Source organism: Tachysurus fulvidraco, chromosome 12 (assembly GCF_022655615.1).
Source record: "Tachysurus fulvidraco isolate hzauxx_2018 chromosome 12, HZAU_PFXX_2.0, whole genome shotgun sequence".
Taxonomy (NCBI): Eukaryota; Metazoa; Chordata; class Actinopteri; order Siluriformes; family Bagridae; genus Tachysurus; species Tachysurus fulvidraco.
The window spans coordinates 1,235,339-1,260,050 of NC_062529.1; the positions used below are offsets into that span (position 1 = coordinate 1,235,339).

At 46.2% G+C, this 24,712-nt stretch overlaps 1 protein-coding gene across 7 annotated transcripts; it reads left to right on the forward strand.

Annotated features, from left to right (window-relative positions):
* Nucleotides 1-1,116: 1,116 nt before the first annotated feature.
* On the forward strand, nucleotides 1,117-24,084 carry ston2 (stonin 2). Of its 7 annotated transcripts, none has more exons than XM_027157047.2 (7): nucleotides 1,117-1,260; nucleotides 5,687-5,813; nucleotides 7,143-7,322; nucleotides 9,978-10,151; nucleotides 16,674-18,530; nucleotides 20,848-21,050; nucleotides 22,707-24,084. In XM_027157047.2, the coding sequence occupies exons 2-7, from the start codon at nucleotides 5,738-5,740 to the stop codon at nucleotides 22,782-22,784; spliced, it is 2,568 nt and encodes an 855-aa protein (XP_027012848.2). In that variant the 5' UTR covers nucleotides 1,117-1,260; nucleotides 5,687-5,737; the 3' UTR covers nucleotides 22,785-24,084. The 7 variants fall into 7 exon arrangements, with proteins under 7 accessions (XP_027012848.2, XP_047677298.1, XP_047677297.1 ...); XM_047821341.1 differs by lacking the exon at nucleotides 1,117-1,260 and adding an exon at nucleotides 1,291-1,424; XM_047821342.1 differs by lacking the exon at nucleotides 7,143-7,322.
* Nucleotides 24,085-24,712: the final 628 nt, after the last annotated feature.

Genomic DNA, 24,712 nt, shown 5'->3' on the forward strand with positions numbered 1-24,712 from the left:
ATCCAAAAGTAATCGTCTAATTTGGTCACGTGATGTAAAGTGTGTTAATTTGACTCTCTTTGTTTAATTAAAGTGTTAATAAACATACAAATGGAGCCTAAGGTGACCAGGGAAAGACCCAGGACACAATTGTGACTGGTAAGTGGTGTATTGTGATAACTGTAATGTAGCAGAGATAATAAATGCACTTATTAACTTAAGATAATTAACAGCTCTAATGCGTGATATTGATTTGAATTGTGGAGGATTTAAATGCCAATATTTCCTATAATGAAAGTCTAATGGACTGTAAATGTGAGTCACGTGACTGCTGTTAATGCTCATTTGTGCAGATTTGTGCGTCATCAGCACTTATAGCTCTCTAATTTCTATTCAGTGTTTTAAACTTTTGTAAATGTTGAATAAATGCTCTTTAGTGTGTCTCAGTCACGTGACCGTCTGCTGTTTGCCTGTTTTTTGTTCTTTGAACCATTTGGTACTAGGGGTGTGTAGTAGGGAGGGGTGTGGGGGGTGTGATAGGTGTGGGGGGTGTACTGGGGTGCGTGTGGGCAATAGGTGGGGGTGTACTAGGGGTGTGTGTACGTTTCCTAAGTGGGGGGTGTACATTAGTTGGAGGTGCGTGTGTGCACTAGGTGGGTGTGCGTGTGTGCACTAGGTGGGGGTGAGTGTGTGCACTAGGTGGGTGTGCGTGTGTGCACTAGGTGGGTGTGCGTGTGTGCACTAGGCGGGGGTGCGTGTGTGCACTAGGCGGGGGTGCGTGTGTGCACTAGGCGGGGGTGAGTTTGTGCACAAGGTGGGGGTGAGTGTGTGCACTAGGTGGGGGTGAGTGTGTGCACTAGGTGGGGGTGAGTGTGTGCACTAGGTGGGGGTGAGTGTGTGTACTAGGTGGGTGTGCGTGTGTGCACTAGGTGGGGGTGAGTGTGTGCACTAGGTGGGGGTGAGTGTGTGCACTAGGTGGCGATGCGTGTGTTTTGCTTTGCTGGCCGTTACAGAGCTACATGATAAATAAATAAAGCTGTAAATATTTATGCACATGTTTGGTAAGTTATAATTGTAATGGTTGCAAAGATGAACATTTTTGATTCTTCTAGTAAAGATTACAGACGTGTGTATAATATCAATCTGGCAACCTCTACAGTCCTATACTGAGAAGCTTCGCTCCTGGATGTGACCAATCAGAAGCCATTGGGCGGGGCTTCGACAGCGATTGACTGGATTGTTGCAGCAAGCTGAGTGTCGGAGTTTTATAATAAACACTAGGTAGGAAAACTGACACTTATTTCTGTCTCTTGTTTCTGTTCTGTTTCATTCGGTTTGTTTCTGTCGTATTACACCGGTTATAAAACGTTATAAAGAGTCAGAGAGAGGGAGGCGCGTGCACCTCGTTACACTGTTACAAGTGAAGGCGACAGTTTAGTGCTGAAGTGCGTCACGTGTTTATCTCGTGTTTACTTTGTGTTTACTTTGTGTTTATCTCTTGTTTGTCTCGTGTTTACTTTGTGTCTATCTCTTGTTTGTCTCGTGTGTACTTTGTGTTTCTGTTGTCAACAATGTTGCACGAAGTTCTACAACACAGTTAGTGTTAAATCCTAGAATTTGCACGTTATCAGTTTAATTTCCGGTTTACTTTAAGCTCGAGTTTGTCATGTTATTGTTTTATTGTTGAAGTTTCATTTCGAGTGAACGCAGGATATTGTTTTCTCCGCTAGTCAAACAAGCATCTGATTAACAGGTGGTGTGTGTGTGTGTGTGGGGGGGGGGGTGTGTGTGTGTGTGGGGGGGGGGGTGTGTTAAGGGGGGTGTGTGGGGTGTGTGTGTGTGCTGTGTCTGGGGTGTGTGTGTGTTGGGGGAGTGTTCTGCGGTGTGTGTGGGGGGTCGTGTGTTGTGTGTGTGTGTGTGTGTGTGTGTGTGTGTGTGTGTGTGTGTTGGGGGAGTGTTCTGGGGGGTGTGTGTGGGGGGGGTTGTGTGTGTGTGGGGTATCTGGGGTGTATTGTGTGTGTGGGGGGTTGTGTGGGGTTGTGTGTGTGTGTGTGTGTGCTGGGGTGTGTTGTGTGTGTGGGGTGTCTGGGGTGTATTGTGTGTGTGGGGGGTTGTGTGGGGTTGTGTGTGTGTGCTGGGGTGTGTTGTGTATGTGTGTGTCTGGAGTGTGTGTAGCGGGGCATTAAATGTGTAGGTTGACTGGATTTCCAGGTTGCCTGTGTGATCAGATCTCTACATTTTACTCTTGTTCTACACTCACAAATTTAGATAATTTGTTGCTTCACTGCAGTTACGTCTTTGTAATATAATCTCTGCACTGGTGTAGAAATGTTTATTTTCCCCATCAGGTGTTGGAGTAAGTCACAAGTGATATCAGATCGATTCACTGCCGCATTGTATCGATTCACTATTGTATCAGATCGAGTCACACGTGGATCGAGTCACTAGTCCTATTAGATCGGATCGAGTCAGTAGTGGATCGGGTTGATTACTTTCCTAAACATGCACAAGTGCAGTGTTTTTATTCCTCCTTATTGCGCACACCGTTGCTGTTGTTGTGGGTATGAACCCTGATCCAGAGAGAGGTCATCGCTCCTAATCACCCGAGGGGACGCTGAGCAGCTGCTGCCGTCTGACTGAAAAGCTTTCATTTGTTTCACTCCTCTGCCATGAAGATCGTCTCTTAAGGACACTTTTCACCTCGCTCCGCTTTGCAGAAAAAGTCTCAGGAGTACCGTGGTCTTGTGGACAACGTGCGACGTGTATTCGGTGTCCTGAAAATCGAATCCATAATTCGGCACTTTTGATTCGGCAGCTTTGGGGTTAAAAAAAAACCAAACTCAAATTTATATGCACATATTACATATTAATTTGCATTATATATATTTTTGTCTCGTTTCATTTCACATTTGATTCGAATCCCTGAATTGTGATCATACGTTAAATTGATTCGTTGTGTCAGGTTGATTGACCAGACCGTGTCGGATTGAATCGCTATCGTGTCTGATTGATTGATTCACTGCTCGGTCTAATTGATTGACAAGTCGGTGTCTGATTAGCCTCGGTGTCTCTGATTGATTCGTTGCTGTGTCTAATTGACTGATCTGTATCTGATTCACTGTTGTGTCTGATTTGCCTTAGAGTTTGTCTAATTGATTCACTGCTGCGTTTGATTCGTCTGTGTCTGATTCAGTAGTGTATTGAATCACTCTCAGGTTGATGTATCCTTATAGAATGTTCATTGCTTAGATGGTTACTTCGTCTCTACAGGTGATCGGTAACGTTATTCTTTACCTGTCCAGGTGAGATGTCCCTGTGTCTCGGTCATGTTAGCTGACAGCTCACAACTCATCCAGGTGAATACATCGACACCGCAGCAGCTTTATGTCCGAGACAGTCGATAATGAAGAGGAACAGATGCGTCTAGTTAACAGTGACTAACTGGACAGAAGTTAATGAGTTCACCGGTGTCTAGCAGCCTCCGACACAAGTGACCCCTGTCATTTGTGCCCTGTTTGTTATGGCGGGATTGTGTGACATTTTTCAGCAGAACCGAACAAACACGATTGCACCGGGTTGTGTTTTTGGCTGCAGCACAGAGTTTCCATCCTCAGACAGAAAAGACGACAAACTCCATCAAGTTACACAATTAGAAGCAGGATCACGATCGAAATGCAGAGGATCATGTGTTAAACTCCTGCACGGTCCAGAAAGACAGGAAATTGTTGACATGTAAATAACTATATGTCTGAATATATAAGAACAGGTGTGTGTGTGTGTGTGTGTGTGTGTGTGTGAGTGAGAGAGGGAATGAGAGGGTGGGATTTGCAGTGTGTGAAAAAAAACTGGTGGTCATTTTAGTTCCTGATCTTTAGCGTGTGTGTGTGTGTGTGTGTGTGTGTGTGTGTGTGAACTATTAGGAGAGCCTAGAACATGTGTGTATATACTCTGTGTGTGTGCACTCTTGGGAGAGTCTATAGCATGTGTATATACTCTCTCTCTCTGTTTGTGCACTGTTATTAGAGCCTAAAGCATGTGTATATACTCTGTGTGTGTGTGTGTGTGTGCGTGTGTGTGTGTGTGCACTGTTAGGAGAGCCTAGAGCATGTGTGTATATATTCTGTGTCTGTGTGTGTGCGCACTGTTAGGAGCGTCTATAGCATGTGTATATACTCTGTGTGTGTGTGTGTGTGTGTGCGCGCACTGTTAGGAGAGTCTATAGCATGTGTATATACTCTCACTCTCTGTGTGTGTGTGTGCGTGTGTGTGCACTGGTTAGGAGAGCCTAGAGCATGTGTGTATATACTCTGTGTTTCTGTGTGTGTGTGTGTGCGCGCACTGTTAGGAGAGCCTAGAGCATGTGTGATCTCTTCCAGGGAAAACATCCAGACTAGCAGGAAGAAGAACTGGAAGAGTTTTAGGAGAAGGGCTTTAACAGCATGACGTGCAGTCATGAAGGTCCTGAGGGACGGAAAATGCTGATCGCTGTGAGAAATGATTAGCAGTTCAGAGTGATGTCGATTTCTGGCTTTGCTTTCTGGGCGTCTTCTTACAGCAAACAGAACTCAAACACTCCGTGGGTGTGAAGTGTTTGCGAGCGAGACGGTAAAGTCTACAGGAAGGCCTGTGGCTGTCTCACATGTCTCTGGTCCTAACACATGGGTTAAGATGTCAGTGAGTTTCCTCTGTGACTCTGTTTCCTTTCCAGTCGGATCCCACTTTAGATGCCTTTAGGGTCATCTGCCTGTCCACACTTCCTCCTGATGCGGGAGGGAAACGAGCGGCTTTAAGCTCAGGATGTTTCGGGATGCTTGCGATGAGAAACTTTGTCCTGGTTCCCAGAGAACTCTGATAACCGAGTGAGTGACGACGATGCAGTGCACAGCTCCGAGGCTCTGTATCAGTCCACCAGCACGGCTTCCTGTCGCTTCTGATGAACCTCCTGCTCTGTCTGTTGCGTAACGGCGTCCTGTCTCCGGACTCGCCCTCGGCCCTCTCGGCGGGCGGATCGCCGCGGTTTTAACCCGAGGTCTTGTGAAATTCTTCTCGTCCTCAGGAGGCGCAGCTAAAGTACACAGCGTAAGCCTTAACTCGCTAAAGACTTCTGGTAACATCATGGAGACGAGTAACTCCGTGTCTGGAGAAGTCATGCTGCTGTAGGAAAAGAATCGACCACATGATGGTGTGAGGAAGCAGAGAAACAGCAACTATTCCTCTTTATTTATTAATAAATGATGCGTCAAGTTTATATTAATCTGAACACCTGTAAAGTCAGTTACGTTTACAGCTCATAAAGATTATACACGTCTTTTAAAGTGAACGAGCTGTTAACGTAAAACCTGCGACTTGCAGCTGGACTACTGTGTATTTATTATTATTATTGACACCTTTCCGACCAATCAGAGTCCAGGATTCAAAGCCAAGGCGTCCGGGTTCATTTTTGACCGATCGGCAAAGAATTTTCCGTCGTCATAAGGATGTGAAAGCGGAGCTGTGTGCCTTTTTAGCGTCGCCATGCGGAGGGAGCACGATGCTGCTGTTGTCATAGCAACGGGTAGTACAGATCAAGCGTGGGTGCAAGTAACGTTCGGTGTAATGTTAAAGTCTTGGAGTCGGAGCTGACCGCTCAGACAGGACTGAGAGCGAGCGCGCCGTCACATGATCTGTCTTTCGTCTCCCACTGAAGTTTTTTTTTTTTCCTCCACAGGTGCCGATGGATCCGGCGGTTCTGTAGGACCAGAGCTCGGATCTTGGCTCGATGGCGGCAGGCAGTGGCAACGTCAGAGCTTCCCGCTCTGGATGGGTGGCGTTCAGCGATGAACCGGTGCACACAGGTATGTCCTAGCAGGTAGATACACGCTAACGAGGTCGGAAGAGTGTGTGTGTATGTGTGTGTGTGAGAGAGAGAAGAATCCTCATCTGACCTTTAAAATTTTCCCATCAGCTCGTGTTTAAGCGTGTAGGTAGTGTTTAGTGATGAGTCAGTGTGATGATAACGTCTCCTGAGCCACGTGATCGCTGACTGTAGCACTTAGTGAGGAAAAAAAAAACGGACCAGTGTGTAAAATTCTCAATCCTCCCAAATCCTCCATGCTTCTCTAAATCGTTCTGCATCTTCAACAACAATAAAAACAAAACAAAACCACGGCATTTCCCACAGTAAACCTCTCGTCATTTCCAGGAGAGAAATCTCAGTTCAGACCCCACACACACGCACACACACGCACACACACACGCACACACACACGCACACACACACGCACACACACACGCACACACACGCTTTCGTATTGTCGCTCTTGGCTTTGTGTGATTTGTGTTCTTATGGGACGGAGTTAGTGCTTTCAGAAGGCCTTTGGAGAAAGGAGCTGTAAGCGATCGCTGATCTGCTCTGAGAAGGAACCAGAGGAGTTTTATTACAACTTCACTGGATAAATAAAACCACTTCAGAACTTCAGGAGCTGTTCGATTCCCGACAGGTTTGATCACATCCGTGTCCTGGGACATCACGGCCTGAAGTCTTTTATCCCTTTATCTTATTTATCCCACACACAGCCGCTTACCGGCTACATTTCTGGAACGTCGACGAGAAGTTAGCTTCTGAACCCCAGACTCCACCTCTCTGAAGATCTCTCCTCTCTGACACTGGAGACTCCTTCCATAAGTAAATAATAAAATAAATTAATAAACAGAAAACGTTATAAAAATGTTCAGCTGCTTTATTTGTGTTATTGTGGTGTTTATTCAGAGCTGAACTCCAGCCCACAGTAACCTCGTGTGTGCAGCTGGATGTGAGTGTCGTCAGCTAGCTGTGAGATTCCTGCTCTGAGCTCAATGTGCTGTAGACCAGAGAGAGAGAGAGCGAGAGAGAGCGAGAGAGAGAGAGAGAGAGAGGGAGAGAGAGGGAGAGAGAGGGAGAGAGAGGGAGAGATGGAGAGAGAGAGATGGATATAACAGCAAACTGTAGGTGCTTACTCTTAATCCCTCCCTCCCTCTCTCCCTTCCTCTCTCCCTCTCTCTCTCCCTCTCTCCCCCTCCCTCCCTCCCTCCCTCTCTCCCCCTCCCTCCCTCCCTCCCTCTCTCTCTCCCTCTCTTTCTCCCTCCCTCTCTCCCTCTCTCTCTCTCTCTCTCCCTATCTCTCCCTCCCTCCCCCCGTTCCCCAGGTGAACACGCTGACATGGGTGTGTCCCGTCCCGTATCCGACTCTCCGTCTTGGGAAATCTCAGTTTGTGTCCCTGACGTGCAGCAGCGCAGTAGCTGGGTGCACTTTGATGAGAAACCCTGGACCCCGTCACCTCCACTTCCTCCTTCTCATCCTTCACACCCACCCTCGCAGGTAAAAGGTATGACGCCCCCGAATATAACACCGATCTGTCTCTCGTCTGGGTTCAACCTCAGTGTGTATATATATATTTGTACACTGGAGACTCCTTCCATTATTGTTAAACATCACAGTAAGCAGAGGCCGACGCTGACTGATAGACACGCCCATTTTCATACGTCAAAAAGGGGTCAAGGGTCATGTTTTACACTTTAAATGTTCGGATATGGATATACAAATTTTATACAAACATCTCAGATCCTCCTGCTCGCTCCTGCTCTGCGGTCCAGTAGCTTGTTGTGAGAGATGTGACGTTCCAGCACTTTTCTCTGTGGTGATTTGGAGACGAGTTGCAGTGGAGAGAGAAACTCAGCGTGGCGTTAATGAGAAGTCTTGGGCTGAGTGAACGCCGCTGTTCGCCGTGCTCTCGGAGCCGCTCGCTGCTTCGTCTCGTCTGACACACCCGAGACGCCACTGAGCCTTCGGATATTATTCATTTACATCCTTGGGGTTTTTTAGACTTTACTTCTTACCTTTAAACACATTTTGTGCATTTTATTTCCAAGCATTTCTTCTTTTTTTTTTAGGGATTAAACATCAGACGTCATTCCGCAGAGCTCACAGAGCACTATGTAGGCCCTATGAAGCCTACGGTATGTATTGAGCTCATACAGTGTCTAGAAAAAAGAAGGAAATGACGTTCGACATTTGAAACATAACTATAAACTTATAAATTTGACGTTTTTGATGATTAATTATGAACGTCTCTGACACCCAAAGCCCTGCAGGCCTTTTTGTAACAGAAAACTAATCAGTTCAGCTGGAACAGCGTGATACATAGCGCTTCGTTTCTAAGCGTGATGTTTTCTGTCTCTCGTGGCTGCGCTCCGGATCCTTTCCCGTATCGATCGTGCGCTCGGCGCCGAGAGGTTCCTGAGAGTCTGATCTCGTTCGAGCCGTCCGCAGCGCTCACGAATTACCCGAGTGTGGGATGCTGGAGATGCCACGTTGCCATGGTGACCTCCATAAATCACACCATCTGCTAAAGCATTATAAGAGGAAAAGCGACATTAGGAGCCGTGATTGTTCCATTAGTGCGGATCGCTAAGGAAACCCGATCCGTTCGAGATGACGTCGCGACGGACGACGGCACGAGGGGGCGGCTTTACGTTCGATTTTTCTCCCGTGTGACGAAATGAATCTATATGCTGATGGCTTCAGTTATTAATGCTGAAGATTTATGGAATATCAGAGATTAGGTTTGGATTTGGGTACTTCTGTAAAATTCTGTAAAAAAATGACACCTGACCAAGACAAGATGCTGCTGGTTTTTAGAATGAATACTACAATGAAAATGCACGTTAGATGATCATTCATTCATTCATTCATTTATTTTCTACCGCTTATCCGAACTTCTCGGGTCACGGGGAGCCTGTGCCTATCTCAGGTGTCATCGGGCATCGAGGCAGGATACACCCTGGACGGAGTGCCAACCCATCACAGGGCACACACACTCTCATTCACTCACACACACACACACACACACACACTACGGACAATTTTCCAGAGATGCCAATCAACCTACCATGCATGTCTTTGGACCGGGGGAGGAAACCTGGAGTACCCGGAGGAACCCCCCGAGGCACGGGGAGAACATGCAAACTCCACCCACACAAGGCGGAGGCGGGAATCGAACCCCCGACCCTGGAGGTGTGAGGCGAACGTGCTAACCACTAAGCCCCCGTGCCCCCCGTTAGATGATTATATCATTAATAAAAGCAGAAGACAAATTTTCAGCACTACTTCAGCTCTGTCCTTTGGCTCCGTTTACAGCACACGGCGGGTTCGAATCTCTTCCTGCGGCCGAGTCGTTTCAGTATCGAATCGCTCTCGTCGAGTCGACTCTGAAGTGATATGAATTCTTTTTTTTCTTTTTTTTTTAAATTATTATTTATTTATTAACCCCACCCCACCCCACCCCCCACCCCCCGACCCTGCTGTGATTCGCTTTGTTCCGCTTAAAGTAGCGCACAGGGAGGAAGAACACACAGCATTATTTAACGTTTCAGCTGAACTCGTGTTGGTTTTTCGGAAGTTTCTGTGTAATATTTGTCTTGGTTAATAAAGCCAGGCTGAGAGATCAGGCTGTATTACACAGTAATTCAGAACAAAAGTCCTCTCGTACGATGGCATTTACAGCAGTGCTAATTAAGAGCTCCGAGCTGATTGATTGCAGTGGCGTTTAATCGGCTCGATACCCATCAGCACACGCTTCGCTCTCTCATCCGGGATGCGTAATCCGTTTGCCGAAACACTCGTCTCTCTCCCACTGTGAATATTTAATCGTCTCTGTTTGTAATTCAGTGATTGCACCTGCATGTTATGGAAACACACACACACACACACACACACACACACACACGCAGCTGAGGTCTCTAAGGCTTTACCACACATGGTTCAAGTCTGTTTGCTTTATGTGCTCGTGTGTATGAGACGTTCTTTAATTAACGGTGCTTCTGATTGGTCAGAAGGTGTTGATTAATTTTCCACAACAGCTCGTTCACAGAGTCTCGTACGACCGAAACACTCCAAGAAAAAAGATCCTAAAGTATTTCCTCGTCCTTTAACCTACTGAAAGTGCGATCGTTCTGATTCTTGCCCTCGATGTGCATTTCAGGCCCCAGACACAGCGTGTGTTCCTCGGCCAGTTTCTGGAGCTCGGCTCCTGCCTCCGAAGGAGCGCCGTCCGAGGAGCTGAGCTCGGCGAGCATGGACGCCTCATCAGGTGACCTCCCATCTCTCAGCACAGAGGAACCTCCGAGTCACGGCGAGTCACCTCCACACTCGCCACGTGAGTACAAACCGAGACGCCACACGACACGCTCAATTCACCTTTCCTTTCTGCCCTCCTGTCTTCCTTCGTCCCTGCCTTCTTCCCTGCCTTCGTCCCTGCCTTCGTCCCTGCCTTCGTTCCTTCTTGACAAATTGATCCTGATAAACATCTTAATCCCCCAAACAGTTTTCCCGCCGTTTTGAAGCTCCGTTAATCATAAAATAAATTCCACAGGATTTTATGGATTATTTCACGGAAATCTCGAGTAATTGTTCTTGACGTCAATTTTTCAGTGGGGAAAGAGATTTACTTTATGTTCTGTTTATGGACCGGTCTCCGGTGTCTGTCTCTCTGTAACAGTAGCTGTTGTTGGTGCAGAGGTTCAGGGCTGTAACAGACCGAGCTCTTATCTCCGTGACTCGGAGCCGCTCCCTGGGAGCCGAGCGTTTGTCGGCATGATTCATGTCTCTAAAGCCCCTAAAGGCTGGAGAGAAGCGCAGGCGTGGAGGTGGAGTAAAAAGTGCGAGTGAAGCTGCCAGGCAGAGCCGGAGAGAAGGCCGTCAGCTCCGTGTAGAAATGATGGATGATCTGGGAAGCACAAATTCTGCAGGGCCCCTGACAGGCGTTCCTCTGACGCTCTGCTCGGCTGAGTAATGAGCGCTGAAGAGCAGCGCTGTGCTGATTGCAGTCAGAAATCTCTCTCTCTATCTCTCTCTTGTTCCCTCTCTCCCTCGCTCCCTCTCTTCCTCACTCTCTCTCTATTTCACTCCCTCGCTATCTCGCTCACTCCCTCTCTCTCTATTTCTCTCTCTCTATTTCTCTCTCTCTCGCTCCCTCTCTCTCTATTTCTCTCTCTATCTCGCTCCCTCTCTCTCTCTCTTCCTCTCTCTCTCTTCCTCACTCTCTCTCTGTTTCTCTCTCGCTCCCTCTTTATCTCGCTCACTCGCTCCCTCTCTATTTCTCTCTCTCTCTCTCGCTCCCTCTCTCTCTATTTCTCTCTCTCTCTCTCTTCCTCTCTCTTCCTCACTCTCTCTCTGTTTGTCTCTTGCTCCCTCTCTATCTCGCTCACTCGCTCCCTCTCAATCTCTCTATTTCTCTCTCGCTCGCTCCCTCCCTCCCTCCATCTCGCTCCCTCTCTCTATCTTGCTCACTCGCTCCCTCTTTCTCCCTCTCTCTCTCTCATGCGTTCACAGAGGTAATTCACCACAGAGCTGTTAGCACAGAAAACCGATCCATCTGCACTCACCTCAGCCGCCTGGCATGTGCTCGCACAGAACAGGGTTTCTATGGAGACGGGTGAGGCGCTTTGACAAGTTTTATTTATTAAAACGCAGCTGGAGACGTTCCTCATCTCAGAACACCGAGGCATCACCGAGTCATCACCGAGGCATCACAGTGACCTTGAGCAAATGGAATATATTGAATTTCGGCTGTTTTCAGTTATTGTTATTATTTTAAAATCTCTGTGCTGCAGTAATGAAGTCACGTTGTGAGTGTGTGATTGTTGACTTATCTTGCTCTAGTGTGTTACACACCCTGTTTAAACACACACAAACACACACACACACCCCATGTCAGCACATTTTACTGTCAAGTGGTACATTATGCAGCTATGAGCTTGAAGCTTGTCCCAGTTTATTCACTTAAAATCTCACGATCACAAACGTCAACGAGTCTGAGTTTAATTTAGCGCTCAGTCCGTTTCAGATCATCTCTTTAAAGACCCTTTTTTTATAAACTGATTATAAATTAAAATGTAATAAAATCGGATCGTAAGGAGATTGTTCGAGGTTTTTGAGTTTCTCTCAGCTGATTTGAGTCACATCTTGTTTGACTTCTGTACGATTGCAGTCGTAAGAATTTGTTCTGATTATTATATTAATTAGACATGATGTCGGTCTGTCTTCATTAATTCTGTGGGAATACGACTTCAGAGCTTAAGTTTGGTTCCAACATGGCGTCAACATCACACTGCACGTGTAGACAATAGTACACGTGTCCTGTGTCAGTCTTGGACAGTGTGTGTGTTTTGTGAATGAATGTGTGTGTGGGTGTGTGTAGGGGAAATTGTGTGTCAATGCAGCTGTGCAGTTGTGTATCAGAGAGCATTACGTCTTTGACAGCTCTGTGCCAAATTGGCTCATGGGACGCATAAAGGCGTGTAGACTTCCAGCTGTTTCCTCTCTCTTTCTCTCTCTCTCTCTCTCTCTCTCTCACACACATGCTACATAGTAGCGTCGACTTCTCTACATGTTCCCCGTTTTTACTTTCCTTACAGCTTGCAACCTGACTGGTTAGGTGATTAAAAAAAGCTCTGAGCTAATTATATGTATATTTACACAAATGATAAACTACATGCTTTTAAAAGAGTGCTGGAGTTTACACTTCATGCATTAATGCTGTGTTACATGCTTCCTTAATAATAATCTTTAAAATACCTCCTGCTCTTCAGAAGTCTGTTTTGAAAGCAGCATGAACCTAGGTGTGTGTAACGGGGTGCATGTGGAGGCAGGTCGAACAGGGTTAAAGACTGAAGAACAAAAGAAGAGAAGAGTGCGAGGGCCCGGCTGGGAGGGTTGGGCTGACAGGGGTTGTGGGGAAGAGGGTCGGGCTGTGTGAGTCGGGGTCAGAGAGTCGGGGAAGATAGTCGGAGTGAGCGAGTCAGGGTCAGACAGTCGGGGAAGAGGGTCGGGGTGAGAGAGTCGGGAAAGAGGGTCGGGTGAAGGGCAGGGCTGAGAGGGACAGGGTGAGAGAGTTGGGAAAGAGGGTAGGGTGAAGGGAAGGGCTGAGAGGGTCGGGGAAGAGGGTCGGGGTGAGAGAGTCGGGAAAGAGGGTTGGGTGAAGGGCAGGGCTGAGAGGGTCGGGGTGAGAGAGTCGGGGTGAGAGAGTCAGGTGAAGGGCAGGGCTGAGAGGGTCTGGGTGAGAGAGTCGGGGAGAGAGGGTTGGGTGAAGGGCAGGGCTGAGAGGGTCGGGGTGAGAGAATCAGGGTGAGAGAGTCAGGTGAAGGGCAGGGCTGAGAGGGTCGGGGTGAGAGAGTCGGGGAAGAGGGACGGGTGAAGGGCAGGGCTGAGAGGGTCGGGGTGAGAGAGTCAGGGTGAGAGAGTCGGGTGAAGGGCAGGGCTGAGAGGGTCAGGGTGAGAGAGTCGGGGAAGAGGGACGGGTGAAGGGCAGGGCTGAGAGGGTCGGGGTGAGAGAGTCAGGGTGAGAGAGTCGGGTGAAGGGCAGGGCTGAGAGGGTCGGGGTGAGAGAGTCAGGGTGAGAGAGTCGGCTGAAGGGCAGGGCTGAGAGGGTCGGGGTGAGAGAGTCAGGGTGAGAGAGTCGGGTGAAGGGCAGGGCTGAGAGGGTCGGGGTGAGAGAGTCAGGGTGAGAGAGTCGGCTGAAGGGCAGGGCTGAGAGGGTCGGGGTGAGAGAGTCAGGGTGAGAGAGTCGGCTGAAGGGCAGGGCTGAGAGGGTCGGGGTGAGAGAGTCAGGGTGAGAGAGTCAGGTGAAGGGCAGGGCTAAGAGGGTCGGGGGGAAGGGAGTCGGGGAAGAGGTCGGGTGAGAGAGTCGAAAAAGAGAGTCGGGGTGGGAGAGAGCGCTCAGGGCAGATTAGCGTATAAAGTCCGGTAGACAAAAGAAGTGGTCCGTCTGTCACTAACACTGAGCAGGAGGTCAGGGCCGTGTGTTACAGCTTCATTTGGTCTCCACACCGACCCCAATCAGGTCCTCTAACAGATCGATCAGTCCAATCTGACCTAATCCCAAACACTGCTGCAGAAAGTTTTGATCAGTTCTCGCTGAACTCACAGAAACACTGGTTTATGTGAGACTGTTGCCCCATCTCCCTCCCCCTCCATCTAGCAGCCCCGCCCACTCCTGCACAAACTGACCAATCCCCAGCTCCCACAGTAACTGTTGTTTGCACCTTACCGTAATATTCTCTGACAAACACGGATAGATTTAATGTCACTTAAAAATGTGGATTTTAAACCCGACGTCTTTGTCGGTAATCTCGTGTGTTTAATTCATGGCACGACGGTTGGTTTGGTCTTGTCATCGTCATTATTACTATAGCGTTAGTTCTGCTAGTGTAATCTTGTGCAGGGTCAGGTTTGTAGATACCTTCAGGAGATCAAGCTATCAGAGCAGCTTAGGCGAGAGAGGAAGTGAGACACACACACACACACACACACACACACACACACACACAGAGATAGACAGGCAGCTACACGTCTCAGCTCGGCTCAGCTATGCGGGCGACTTTGTGTCCAGAGCCTCATGTGACCTGCTCCTAACTCCTAACGCTCTCAGATCAACTTCCCCTTCTTCTCTTCTGCTCCCCGGTGAGTCTCTTCAGCATCATATCTACCTGTAAGTCAGAGATTCGTGCTTTTACGTTGCTTTTATGTCATAAACCAGATACCGATCGATTAAAGTTTTGCCAGAGTTTTTCTCAGGATGCTGTTTTACACAGACGAGGGAAGTTATTAAGAATTCCTTCCTCTTTCTTTTAGCGCTTTATTCCTCTTTATCTCATCCGTTTTAGTTTGTACTCACTCTAAAGTTTTCGGGTACATGCTCTGAGTTTCAGCATTGTTCCCGATTGGCGTCGTGGTAATACATGCCGATTGAAGCTGCTGCTTAGTAACAGCCTGTCGCCCGTGTCGAAAGATTAGTCGAGTGCTAAAGCCCTTCTTCTGAGCAGCCCGAGCGTCCCGATGGGCTCAAAACGGTGTGAAGAAAGTGTGGAATTCGAGCTGTTTTGGGGATTCGTTAGCAAAACTCTCCTGAAAATGGATAAAGCATAACATCTGCTGCTGATCACACTTCTGATCTGACCCTTGGGCACTCATGCTGGAACATGACAAGACTTGTTTCTGCCTTTGTGTGTGAAGTGGCATTTTCCCTGAGCTCCTGTCTCTCACCGAGGAACTTCAGACAGGATAAAAATCAAGAGTCGTTTTGTTTGTTCATTTCCAGCTAGATAGTTCAACTTGTATAAGCATGTGAAGGCCATACTCTCGCTCACACACACACACACACACACACACACACACACACACACACACACACACAAAGCAGAGTGTGCAAGTTCATTGTCCTTTTCTGTACTGGCAGTGGAATTGGGACTGAAATGCAGAAAGCTGGTGCCTAGCAACAGGTGAAGTCTCTTTTTTTTTTATTTGGCTAAAGAACGATGGACAAGAAGTTCAGCTTTGTACCAGACAGCGACCCCACCAGCTGCGTTCACGTTGGTCAAGGGATTCATTTTTGGTGAGGCTTGAGTTTCTTTGAACTTTGTCTGATGAGCTAAATGCAAAAATATTTGATCGAAAAAGATCCGATATTCGATATATATTTCGCAATATAAACGTTATTTTTGCTGAAGGTCATGAGATGTCTGATCGTTATGAAAGCACAGCTTTGAGTCAGCAGTTCCTGAAACTAAAGCTCTGTGTGAGCAGAATTATGACTGAAAAAAGGAAAGGTTGTGTAAGACGGAGTGTGTTCTGTTATCTCTGACGCAACGTGCTAGTCAACAAATTCATTTCAGTAACTTCCTAACTGGGGGCACGGTGGTTTAGCGGTTAGCTCGTTCGCCTCGCACCTCCAGGGTCGGGGGTTCGATTCCCGTCTCCGCCTTCTGTGTGTGGAGTTTGCATGTTCTCCCCGTGCCTCGGGGGTTTCCTCCGGGTACTCCGGTTTCCTCCCCTGGTCCAAAGACATGCATGGTAGGTTGATTGGCATCTCTGGAAAATTGTCCGTAGTGTGTGTGTGTGTGTGAGTGAATGAGAGTGTGTGTGCCCTGTGATGGGTTGGCACTCCGTCCAGGGTGTATCCTGCCTCGATGCCCGATGACGCCTGAGATAGGCACAGCCTACTTCCCAACTGGACAAGCATCAGCTCCGGTCTGCTTCCTCTGATAGTTTGTTTCTCGGAAAGTGATACAGCTATAAAAGTTTCAGGCCATCCTTAAAAATATTCTTGTTTGCCGTAACCTGACCGACCCTGTCAATTTAGGACCGACTCAAATTATTCTTTCTTTTTTTTTTCCTTTAAGACTTGCCGGTTGTAAATTTGCGTGAAGACCGACCAATTTTTTTTCGCGGTCACGGTTCAAAGTCATATGAGTTCGGGCACCATGATACATCTAAAAATGCGTTAAAACAGCTTGACACCGCTTTAACTTGCCACAAAGTTCTGGAAAAACTGTCCAGCATCAAAGTAAAGTTTGCAATGATGCGCCCGAAGGCACGGGTTGAAGACCCAGTCAGTGACGTCACGATATGCTAACTTGTTTAAAGTCGTACCGACGTAATCACCATCACCAAAATTGTACTTTTTTTTTTACATTGAAACATGAAAAAAAAAGACCTAACTACTGACCCTTTTTCTTACTGTTACTGCAAACCAAAAATATTTTTAAGGATGGCCTCATATAATAAAACAAACACATGAGTTTGCTAAAAGGGGGTTATTAATGTGTTTATTAATTTAAAAAAAATGACTTTGTGCTAAAGTGTAGAAAAACCAACGACAGATTGTTGTCTCGCTTTGCAGATTCATCTGTATGCCTCGAGGATGATGGAGTAAACATGGATACGCTCAACTGGACGACGGACAGCTCTCATACGAACGGCCAATCAAACGCCGGCATGAGCCGCTTTGCCAGCTGGGTGACTTTCGACGATGACGATGACGACGTGAAGGAGCCAGCCTACCATCCCACCCCCAAACCGTCCTCCATAAGGATCGGCAACCTGAACAGTTTTCGTTTACAGGACACCAACAGCAACTTGATTGTGTCCTCTGTCCAAAACAGTTCAGACAGACACATTCTGGATTTAACTCCAGACAGAACGGATTCTGTGTTCTTCGAAAGCCCGCTGTTAAACAGCAGCACACCTTACACCAAAAAGAATCCCTTTCTCCATGAGGACTTTTCAAACATTTCACCCTCTTCTATTAACCCCTTCAGCGCCTATTTTAGTAAGACGGCACTCACGTCATCTGACAGCCACGAAACCCAGGGTTTCTTTGATTCTTCTCTCCCTAATCCTGACACCCAAAGGGACTCCACCCTTTTCTTTTCCACTGTGGAGGGTTCAGATGGTGGGACTGAGACTGGGACTACTTACTTCTCAGGTCATCTTGGAGATAGCCTGGATCCATTCAAAAGCATGCAGATCTCTGATCCAGACCAGGAACCTTCGCTACCAGAAGACACTGTGGATGCAGGGGATGTGGAGGAAATTCCCTATGTACCATCTCACATGGCTCCTCAAGATGGCTGGCCCATGCTCCTGCGCATTCCAGAGAAGAAGAACATCATGTCCTCTCGGCACTGGGGGCCGATCTTTGTAAGACTCAGCGATGCCGGTCAGCTGAGGCTCTATTATGAGAAAGGTCTGGAGAAACACTTTAAGGAGTTCCAGCTCAGCACCCAGCTGGAGATCTCCGAACACAAAATGCAACATTATGAGGAGAACGGCCGTGTCCACACCCTCAGCTTGGACCAGGTGGTATACAAGGAGAAGCGCAAGATCCAGCCAAAAGTCAGCGTGGTTCACACGCCTGTGAAGGAGCAGCTGGTAAAGCTTGGAACCACAGACTACCAGGATTTTCTAAGCTTCAGGTACGCCTTGCAGGAAAAGCTGGCCGTGTTGTCGGCAGACGTGGACGCCGTCGCCTCACCTGTGCCTTACTCTGAGGAGGAGATGCAGGTGGAAGTTTTAGATCTCTTTTACGGCGTTCTATCCAAAGATGACAACCATATTTTACAACAGTTGGTAACGACACGGATTTCTGTGCTTGCCTTTTTAACGAGTTCGACCCCCTGCCGCATAGGTCTCAACGACATCCAGGTAAAAGGTAAAGAGGTGGTGTCACGGCATGACATCATCCCCAACACCACCACGCGTTGGATCCGTCTGCGTGACTGTCGGCTGCACAAGTGTGCAGACGAAGCGGAGTTTACAGAATCCAGGACCATCTCCTTCGAGCCTCCGTCTGGACGGAGATTTGATCTCCTGCGTTTCCGGACAGCGTACGCCGAGAAGACGCTGCCCTTCACCTTAAGAACGGTTGTCAGTGTCCGAGGCGCGGAGGTGGAGCTACAGTCCTGGCTAGTGATGTCAACAGGCTTCTTGTCCAATAGGGACCCTCTAACGCTGATCCCCTGCGAAAACATTGCTATCCGTTACCCCATTCCCGAAACATGGGCAAAGAACTTCCGCAGAGAGAGTGTGACGGGGGAAAAGTCGCTGAAGGCACGCTTTAATAAAGGAGCAAGCTTTGGTTCTGTGAGCACATCAGGGTCAGAACCAGCGATGAGGGTCACTCTGGGTACTGCAAAGTACGAACAAGCCTTCAGAGCCGTGGTGTGGAGAATCAGCCGCCTGCCGGATAAAAACTCAGGTACTCCCGTATTCTGGAGCTTATCCTCAGAGGTCCTTACTGTACTACTCAGGTCCAGTTCTGGATAAGCAGCAGGTTTTATTCTATTGTTTATTTCACTGCTAAACCTTTATGAACGAAGGCTCTCGCTCGCACCATCGCAGGCGATTCTGCTGTCCACGTCCTTAACCCTAAAGTGGCACTGCTCAGGATAGAACCGTGTAAAACTAGTCAATATTCCATAATATAGCTGCTGAGGACTACAATAATTGACCAAACCTCCGGTGTAGTTCTGTTGTTCCTAAAAGTAATGGCACCCTGCCATTATCCAAGCCCAGCTTTATATACAATAGAATTAATAGCATTTTATACAAAGCTAACTGGGACTGATGTAAAAGCCGTTTCCCGTCTGCTAACCCCTGCATCTGTACTGGTCCTGTTCTGGGAAAATGTTTTACAGTATCAGTATTTTATTGAATTTTTGTTTTAACTATTTTATTTATTAATATTTTTTAAATGAAGGTGTTGGGCTACCGATCGGAAGGTTGTGAGTTCAATTCCCATGTCCACAAGTCTGCCACTGCTGGGCCCCTGAGCAAGGCCCTTAACGCTCAATTGCTCAGTTGTATAAAATAAGATGAGGGATGTTGCAGCCTAGTGGTTAAGGTGTTGGACTACCAATCAGACGGCTGTACGTTCGATTCCTATTTCCACCAAGCTGCCACCGATGGGCCCCTGAGCAAGGCCCTTAGCCCTCAATTGTATAAAATGAGGGATGTAGCAGCCTAGTGGTTAAGGTGTTGGACTACCAATCAGAAGGCTGTAGGTTCTATTCCTACGTCCACCAAGCTGCCACTGATGGGCCCCTGAGCAAGGCCCTTAACCCTCAATTGCTGAGTTGTATAAAATAAGATGAGGGATGTGGCAGCCTAGTGGTTAAGGTGTTGGACTACCAATCAGAAGGCTGTAAGTACGATTCCTACGTCCACCAAGCTGCCACCGATGGGCCCCTGAGCAAGGCCCTTAACCCTCAATTGCTCAGTTGTAATAAAAATGAGAGAAAATGTAAGTCGCTCTGGATAAGGGTGTCTGGTAAATGTAAACCTGCTCATTTGGAACATTAGCTCAAACGTGTCCCTTGTAAGTTGTTGCTATAGATACGATAACATTTGAGCGAGTACGCTAACGAGCACATTGTTATTTACCGTCTAACTTTTGTGTGTGTGTAGCGTTAGCATTCAATAGGCCTTCGCTTCAAACCTTTCAATGGCAGATCAGCAGGGTTTCCTCTGTGTGTCGGATTGGATTAACAAAGCGCCAGCTGTCATCATTCATTAGGACACACACACACACACACACACACACACACACTCTTTTCATTCCCTTAATGCATTCTTACACACAACTACAATCCAGAGTTTCTCATTTATTGTTTCTTTTACACTTTTCCCCTGATTTGTTTCTGTCTTCAGCACAAAACCTAAAACCTGTTTTCTCTCCATCTATTTATTTATCCCTGTAATAACGCTTTGTTTTTACACTCTAAAAGTAAATGCACGCTGTCCGGCAAAAAAAAAAACAAAAAACGTACGTCTACACGAACACAACAATTTGAGTACGGTAATTAGAACACGATCGTGGATGTGAGACAACAAACGAGCACGTCGTTTAGGCCGTGCAGAATTTGTGCCTGGGAATTCGGCCCAGTATCGTAACGTCCTGCTGCGGCCTGGGACTCGCAGTCCTCCTTTTTAACCACAAGTGGTTCTTAGTCCCCCTCTCAGGGGAACCCCACCGTACACAGCTCTCAGTTTGTCCTGTGCTGAAAACCCGATTCAGCTTTTTAACCGCTCGATAATTATCTGATGAGCTGAAACAGAGCAGGGAGCGGCGGCAGAGTTTTAATACGGATTAAAAGTGAGGAGTCAATCTGCTGGATTTACTGATGAAGAACTCTTAAAACGCTTGGTCGCTAGGTGCTGGATTATTTTCTATAACGGCTTCGTTCTTGTAGTTTATCGTTTCTATAGCAACGGTACGTTCACAGGGACCCGTATCGGAGTAAACGGATTAAAAAAAAAACAACTTAACTTTCTGTAAGGAGTCTCCAGTGTCAGAGCGTCGTGACATTTTCCTTCTTAATGGCAGATGTTTGTTTTGCGGCGTTTATGCGACGTGACGAACTTTGTTTTTTTTCCCCCCCAGAGAGAAGAATCTTGTTTATTTTAACAGAGATTATCAGTCAGATGTAAACAAAGATATAGCGTTAAGTTTAGTAATTACTGGGGTTTTGGTAAGCGTGTGCCATCGCTAAGCTAGTGTCTGGTTTGTTCCTCAGCATTGGGTCACCCTCACACCTTCTTTTGCCGTTTGGAGCTGGGATCTGACCGGGAGGTGCCAGACAAGTTCCAGAGTGTGTTGGAGGTGGAGTTCGACATGCCCGCCGCTTCAGCCTCGAAGACCACCGTCCGCTCTCTGTCTGTCCGAGACCGGGCCGAGCTGAAGAAGTGGATCACTTACAAAGCGCATTACTCCTACCAGGTATTGTGCTCGTGTGTGTGTGTGTGTGAGAGATGCTTTTCTGCTAAGAGGAAGGAAGTTACTATGGACTTCCTGTATCTGGGGTGTAGGTGTTCCTAATAATAATAATGGATTATCTTTAGGTAGCTATGTGCCTTGCTGTAGAGTTAAACGTTTAGTTTAAGTCTGAGAGCCGATTCTCCTTGACCTTGGACACGCAGGTCTCAGTGCTGTGGAGCGAGTGTTTCTCTGCAGCCTTGTGAATAGTTTGTTGTGTAACTCACAGCACCGTGAGCTCATTATTAATGACTACATTTCAGGGCGGCTGCACTCACCCTGTTCTTTACTGCTGGTGTTTAATCACTAGCTTTAACTGTGTGTGTGTGTGTGTGTGTGTATACACAACTGCTCTAAAGTACAGCTGAAGCTACACAAACCCAGAGTGAGAGTTGAGCAGCAGTCGGTACACATTTGGCCGTGTTTGAGTGACGCTTGTGCCTTTTGGGAACGAATCACTTCCTGCTAAAGATCCTCAGCTATGTGACAGTCAGTGAAAGACGGGCAGTCACCCTGCAGCAGCCTGCTGTCTCAGCTGCCAGAGCTGTTTTGCCTGCTGCAATCCAAACATGTCATTAAAGGTGGCTCGAATCGTCTCCCACGAACATCTGCTCCCATTACGGCTCGTCAGTCGTCTTCACACGGGGGGCCGTAGAGCTGCGTGCCGGTCGAGGAAGATGCACTCGCGTACACTGACTCTAAGGACCAGGGCGGGACAAAAAGGGGTTGGAGCCTCTCACTTTGTGTGATGGTTACATGAGCCGTGTCGTGGCAGCAGGTGGGGCTCCACTGAGGGATGTTTGGTGTTCTTGAAGCAGGAGTCAGTGATGGACGAGCTGCTGCTGTAGTCCAGTGATGACGAACCCAGACAGTCTGTTAGCAAGGCTCTGTGTGTACCTGTGAAAGTAGGAGGAGTTTATTAGCAGGTTGTTATGCGCAGTTTCAGTGGATGAACCTCAGTGTTTTTTAGTTGAAGTGAATAACGTCCCGTTCTCTTCAGTTAAACACTGCGGAAGCTTCCTAATAGTCAAGTTACTAAAAAAAAGAAAAAAATAAGTCACACAAGGCTATGAATCTCTTCAATCCATCATCTTTGTGAACGTAATTTCTGTTTCCATTTATTAATACCATAAAACCATAACCTGCTAGCTAGTAATGTTGCCATGGTTACAGCGAGAGGCCCATTATTTATTTATTTATTTACAAAGAGTTCCAGGTAGCTCTTGTCCTATAAGAGGAAAAATATATGTGTATATATATATTCTATAACAATAGACATGTTGTTGCTTAGCAACAGGACATCTGCTGTGGAACTAATTTTATCTTAAGATGACATTAAAATCTTTACTATTTTTCCTTCTTCTCACTCCAAAGCGCAGCCTTAATTCGAATTTATTTACATTTAGCAGCCACTAGTTGTTCACTCGAAGGCTTCTTCCTCCAAAAAAAAAAAAAAAAAATCCAAGATGAAGCTGTATTTTAAATATTTTCTAAGCAGTCACAACATATTTATTAAACTTGTGTTGAGCATGAACGTGCACTGTTTTACCAGCTGCAGGATGTGACTGCCCTCTGGTGGCTGCTGTCTGTCATTACAGCTCCGTTTCTCCTGTGCTGTAGGTGGAGATCGAGCAGAAGAACGAGGGAGTGATGGAGCACCAGGATCAGGACCATGTGACTCCGTGCGCTCAGCAGTGATGACGGAACGCTCCTCCTTTATTCGGGTTAAAAGTTGCACTTTGAATGATGGGAAACACTGAAAGACATCTTTTTTTTTATTTGTTATAATAAAAAAAAATTTCTGAGATGAGGATTTTTTGTAAGTTTGGTATAAATGACTGAACCACATCTGAAAACGAGACCGTCGCTTCAGGACCATCGAGTTCATTTCCAAGAAAGTTCGTCCTACACCATTATGATACTGCACAAAAGTCTTGGCACCCCGTCTCTACGTAGTTTTCAATCCAAATGTAGTCTTGATTGTTTCATTTTAAGTCTAACGTGTCTTTAGAAAATTGCACAACGATGTCAAGACGAGAACTTTTACAGTTTTAAACTAAAAAAAAAAAGCTTAATGCATTTGTTTCACACAACTCCTCTGTACTGAAGATCGCACAAGACGTCATCAAACACGTATTTAGATCAGTTTATATAACACGTCACGATGTTTTGGCTCTTATTTCACAGGGAACCTTGATGTAAAGTGTTTGTGGATTTCGTTACCTGCCCCTCAGGTGTTTGTACTGTACACTAATGTGTGAATTACAAGGGAAAAAAAAACACGCTGCATGAACTTTGTGTTGTAAATAATGAACTGATTGAATTAACCCCAGAACTTACCAGCTTTTTCTGACGAAGCTGAACGTCAGAGTCACCATCGGCTCCTGCGGTCGAAACCGTTTGGTCCGAAAGCAGCGGCGAGGAAACGGAGGAAGGAATTCGGGTTGATTTCCAGAAGAAAAAAGAAAAATCTGGTTAAACTTGACCTCCATTCCAGATTATTCAGGTCATCACTTCCTATCAGGGTCGGGGGAAAAAACCTGGACAAATATTAAATCAGATATTAAATAAAGATATTTTTTATACTTTCCCACAACGATAAACGTTCCTATAAACGGATAAAAATCACAGTTCATCGTTTATTAATAAGTAGAAGTTTGTTGAACTTAAAGCAATGAAACTTTTGGGACTTCACACTGCTGATCACTTACAGTACACTAGTGTTAAAGGAAGACGATTTTTTCTCTCAGTTTTTTTCACTTTTTTTTTTTTTTAAACATTATTATTATTATTATGATGAAGAAAAATCAAGAAAATAAAATTTTTGGACATAAAAGTTTGTTGTTCAGACAGAATTTAAATTCATGTCTGAAAGCTTTTTGTTCCCCTTGTGTTAACGTCAGCATTGATTTCAGAGGGGAAAAAATCTACTGTATTGTTTATTGTAATAATAATAATAATTTTTTTTTTTTTTTTTTACTAACAGCTATAAAATATTTAAGATCTCTGGGAGTTTTGCACTATTAGACTTTAGTGGCTTTTTTAATGATTGATTTTTTTTAGGGTACAGTAACTGCATTGTTTTTCTTCTTCTCCTCTTTCCCGTTGTGGAATTTTTCTTTTTCTTTGCAATGCCATGTGACGTTCTTCCTGTACGATTTTTTCGATCCCAATTATTCAACGTTTCGGTTTTGTTTGTATTGCGGGAGAGATCGAATAAAATTAAAGAAATAAAAGTTACAGACCAGAAAGTCTGCTACTGTTGTTATTTTTTATCATCATCATCATCTTCATCTATTATAAGTGTTTTTTGTTCATTAGTATGAGAACATTGTTCAGAACGAATGAGTGTGTAATAAAGGCAAAGGGACAAGTGTTCGAGGTGAAAAACGTCATGTACAAGCCATTCTCACTTTAGATTTAAACACGTTTCTACAGCATCGGGACTCTTACAATCAGTTTTATTTCATTCCTTCAGACCCACAAACTCCCATTAAGGCTTTAGAAGTGTGATGCTGAACTATAAGGTGCACTGACACAGTTCTTTTTTAAAATAAACAAATTTCTTAAACACTTATTAAGTTTAACTCATTAAAGAATGAAGTGTGCTTTTATACATTAGGCTA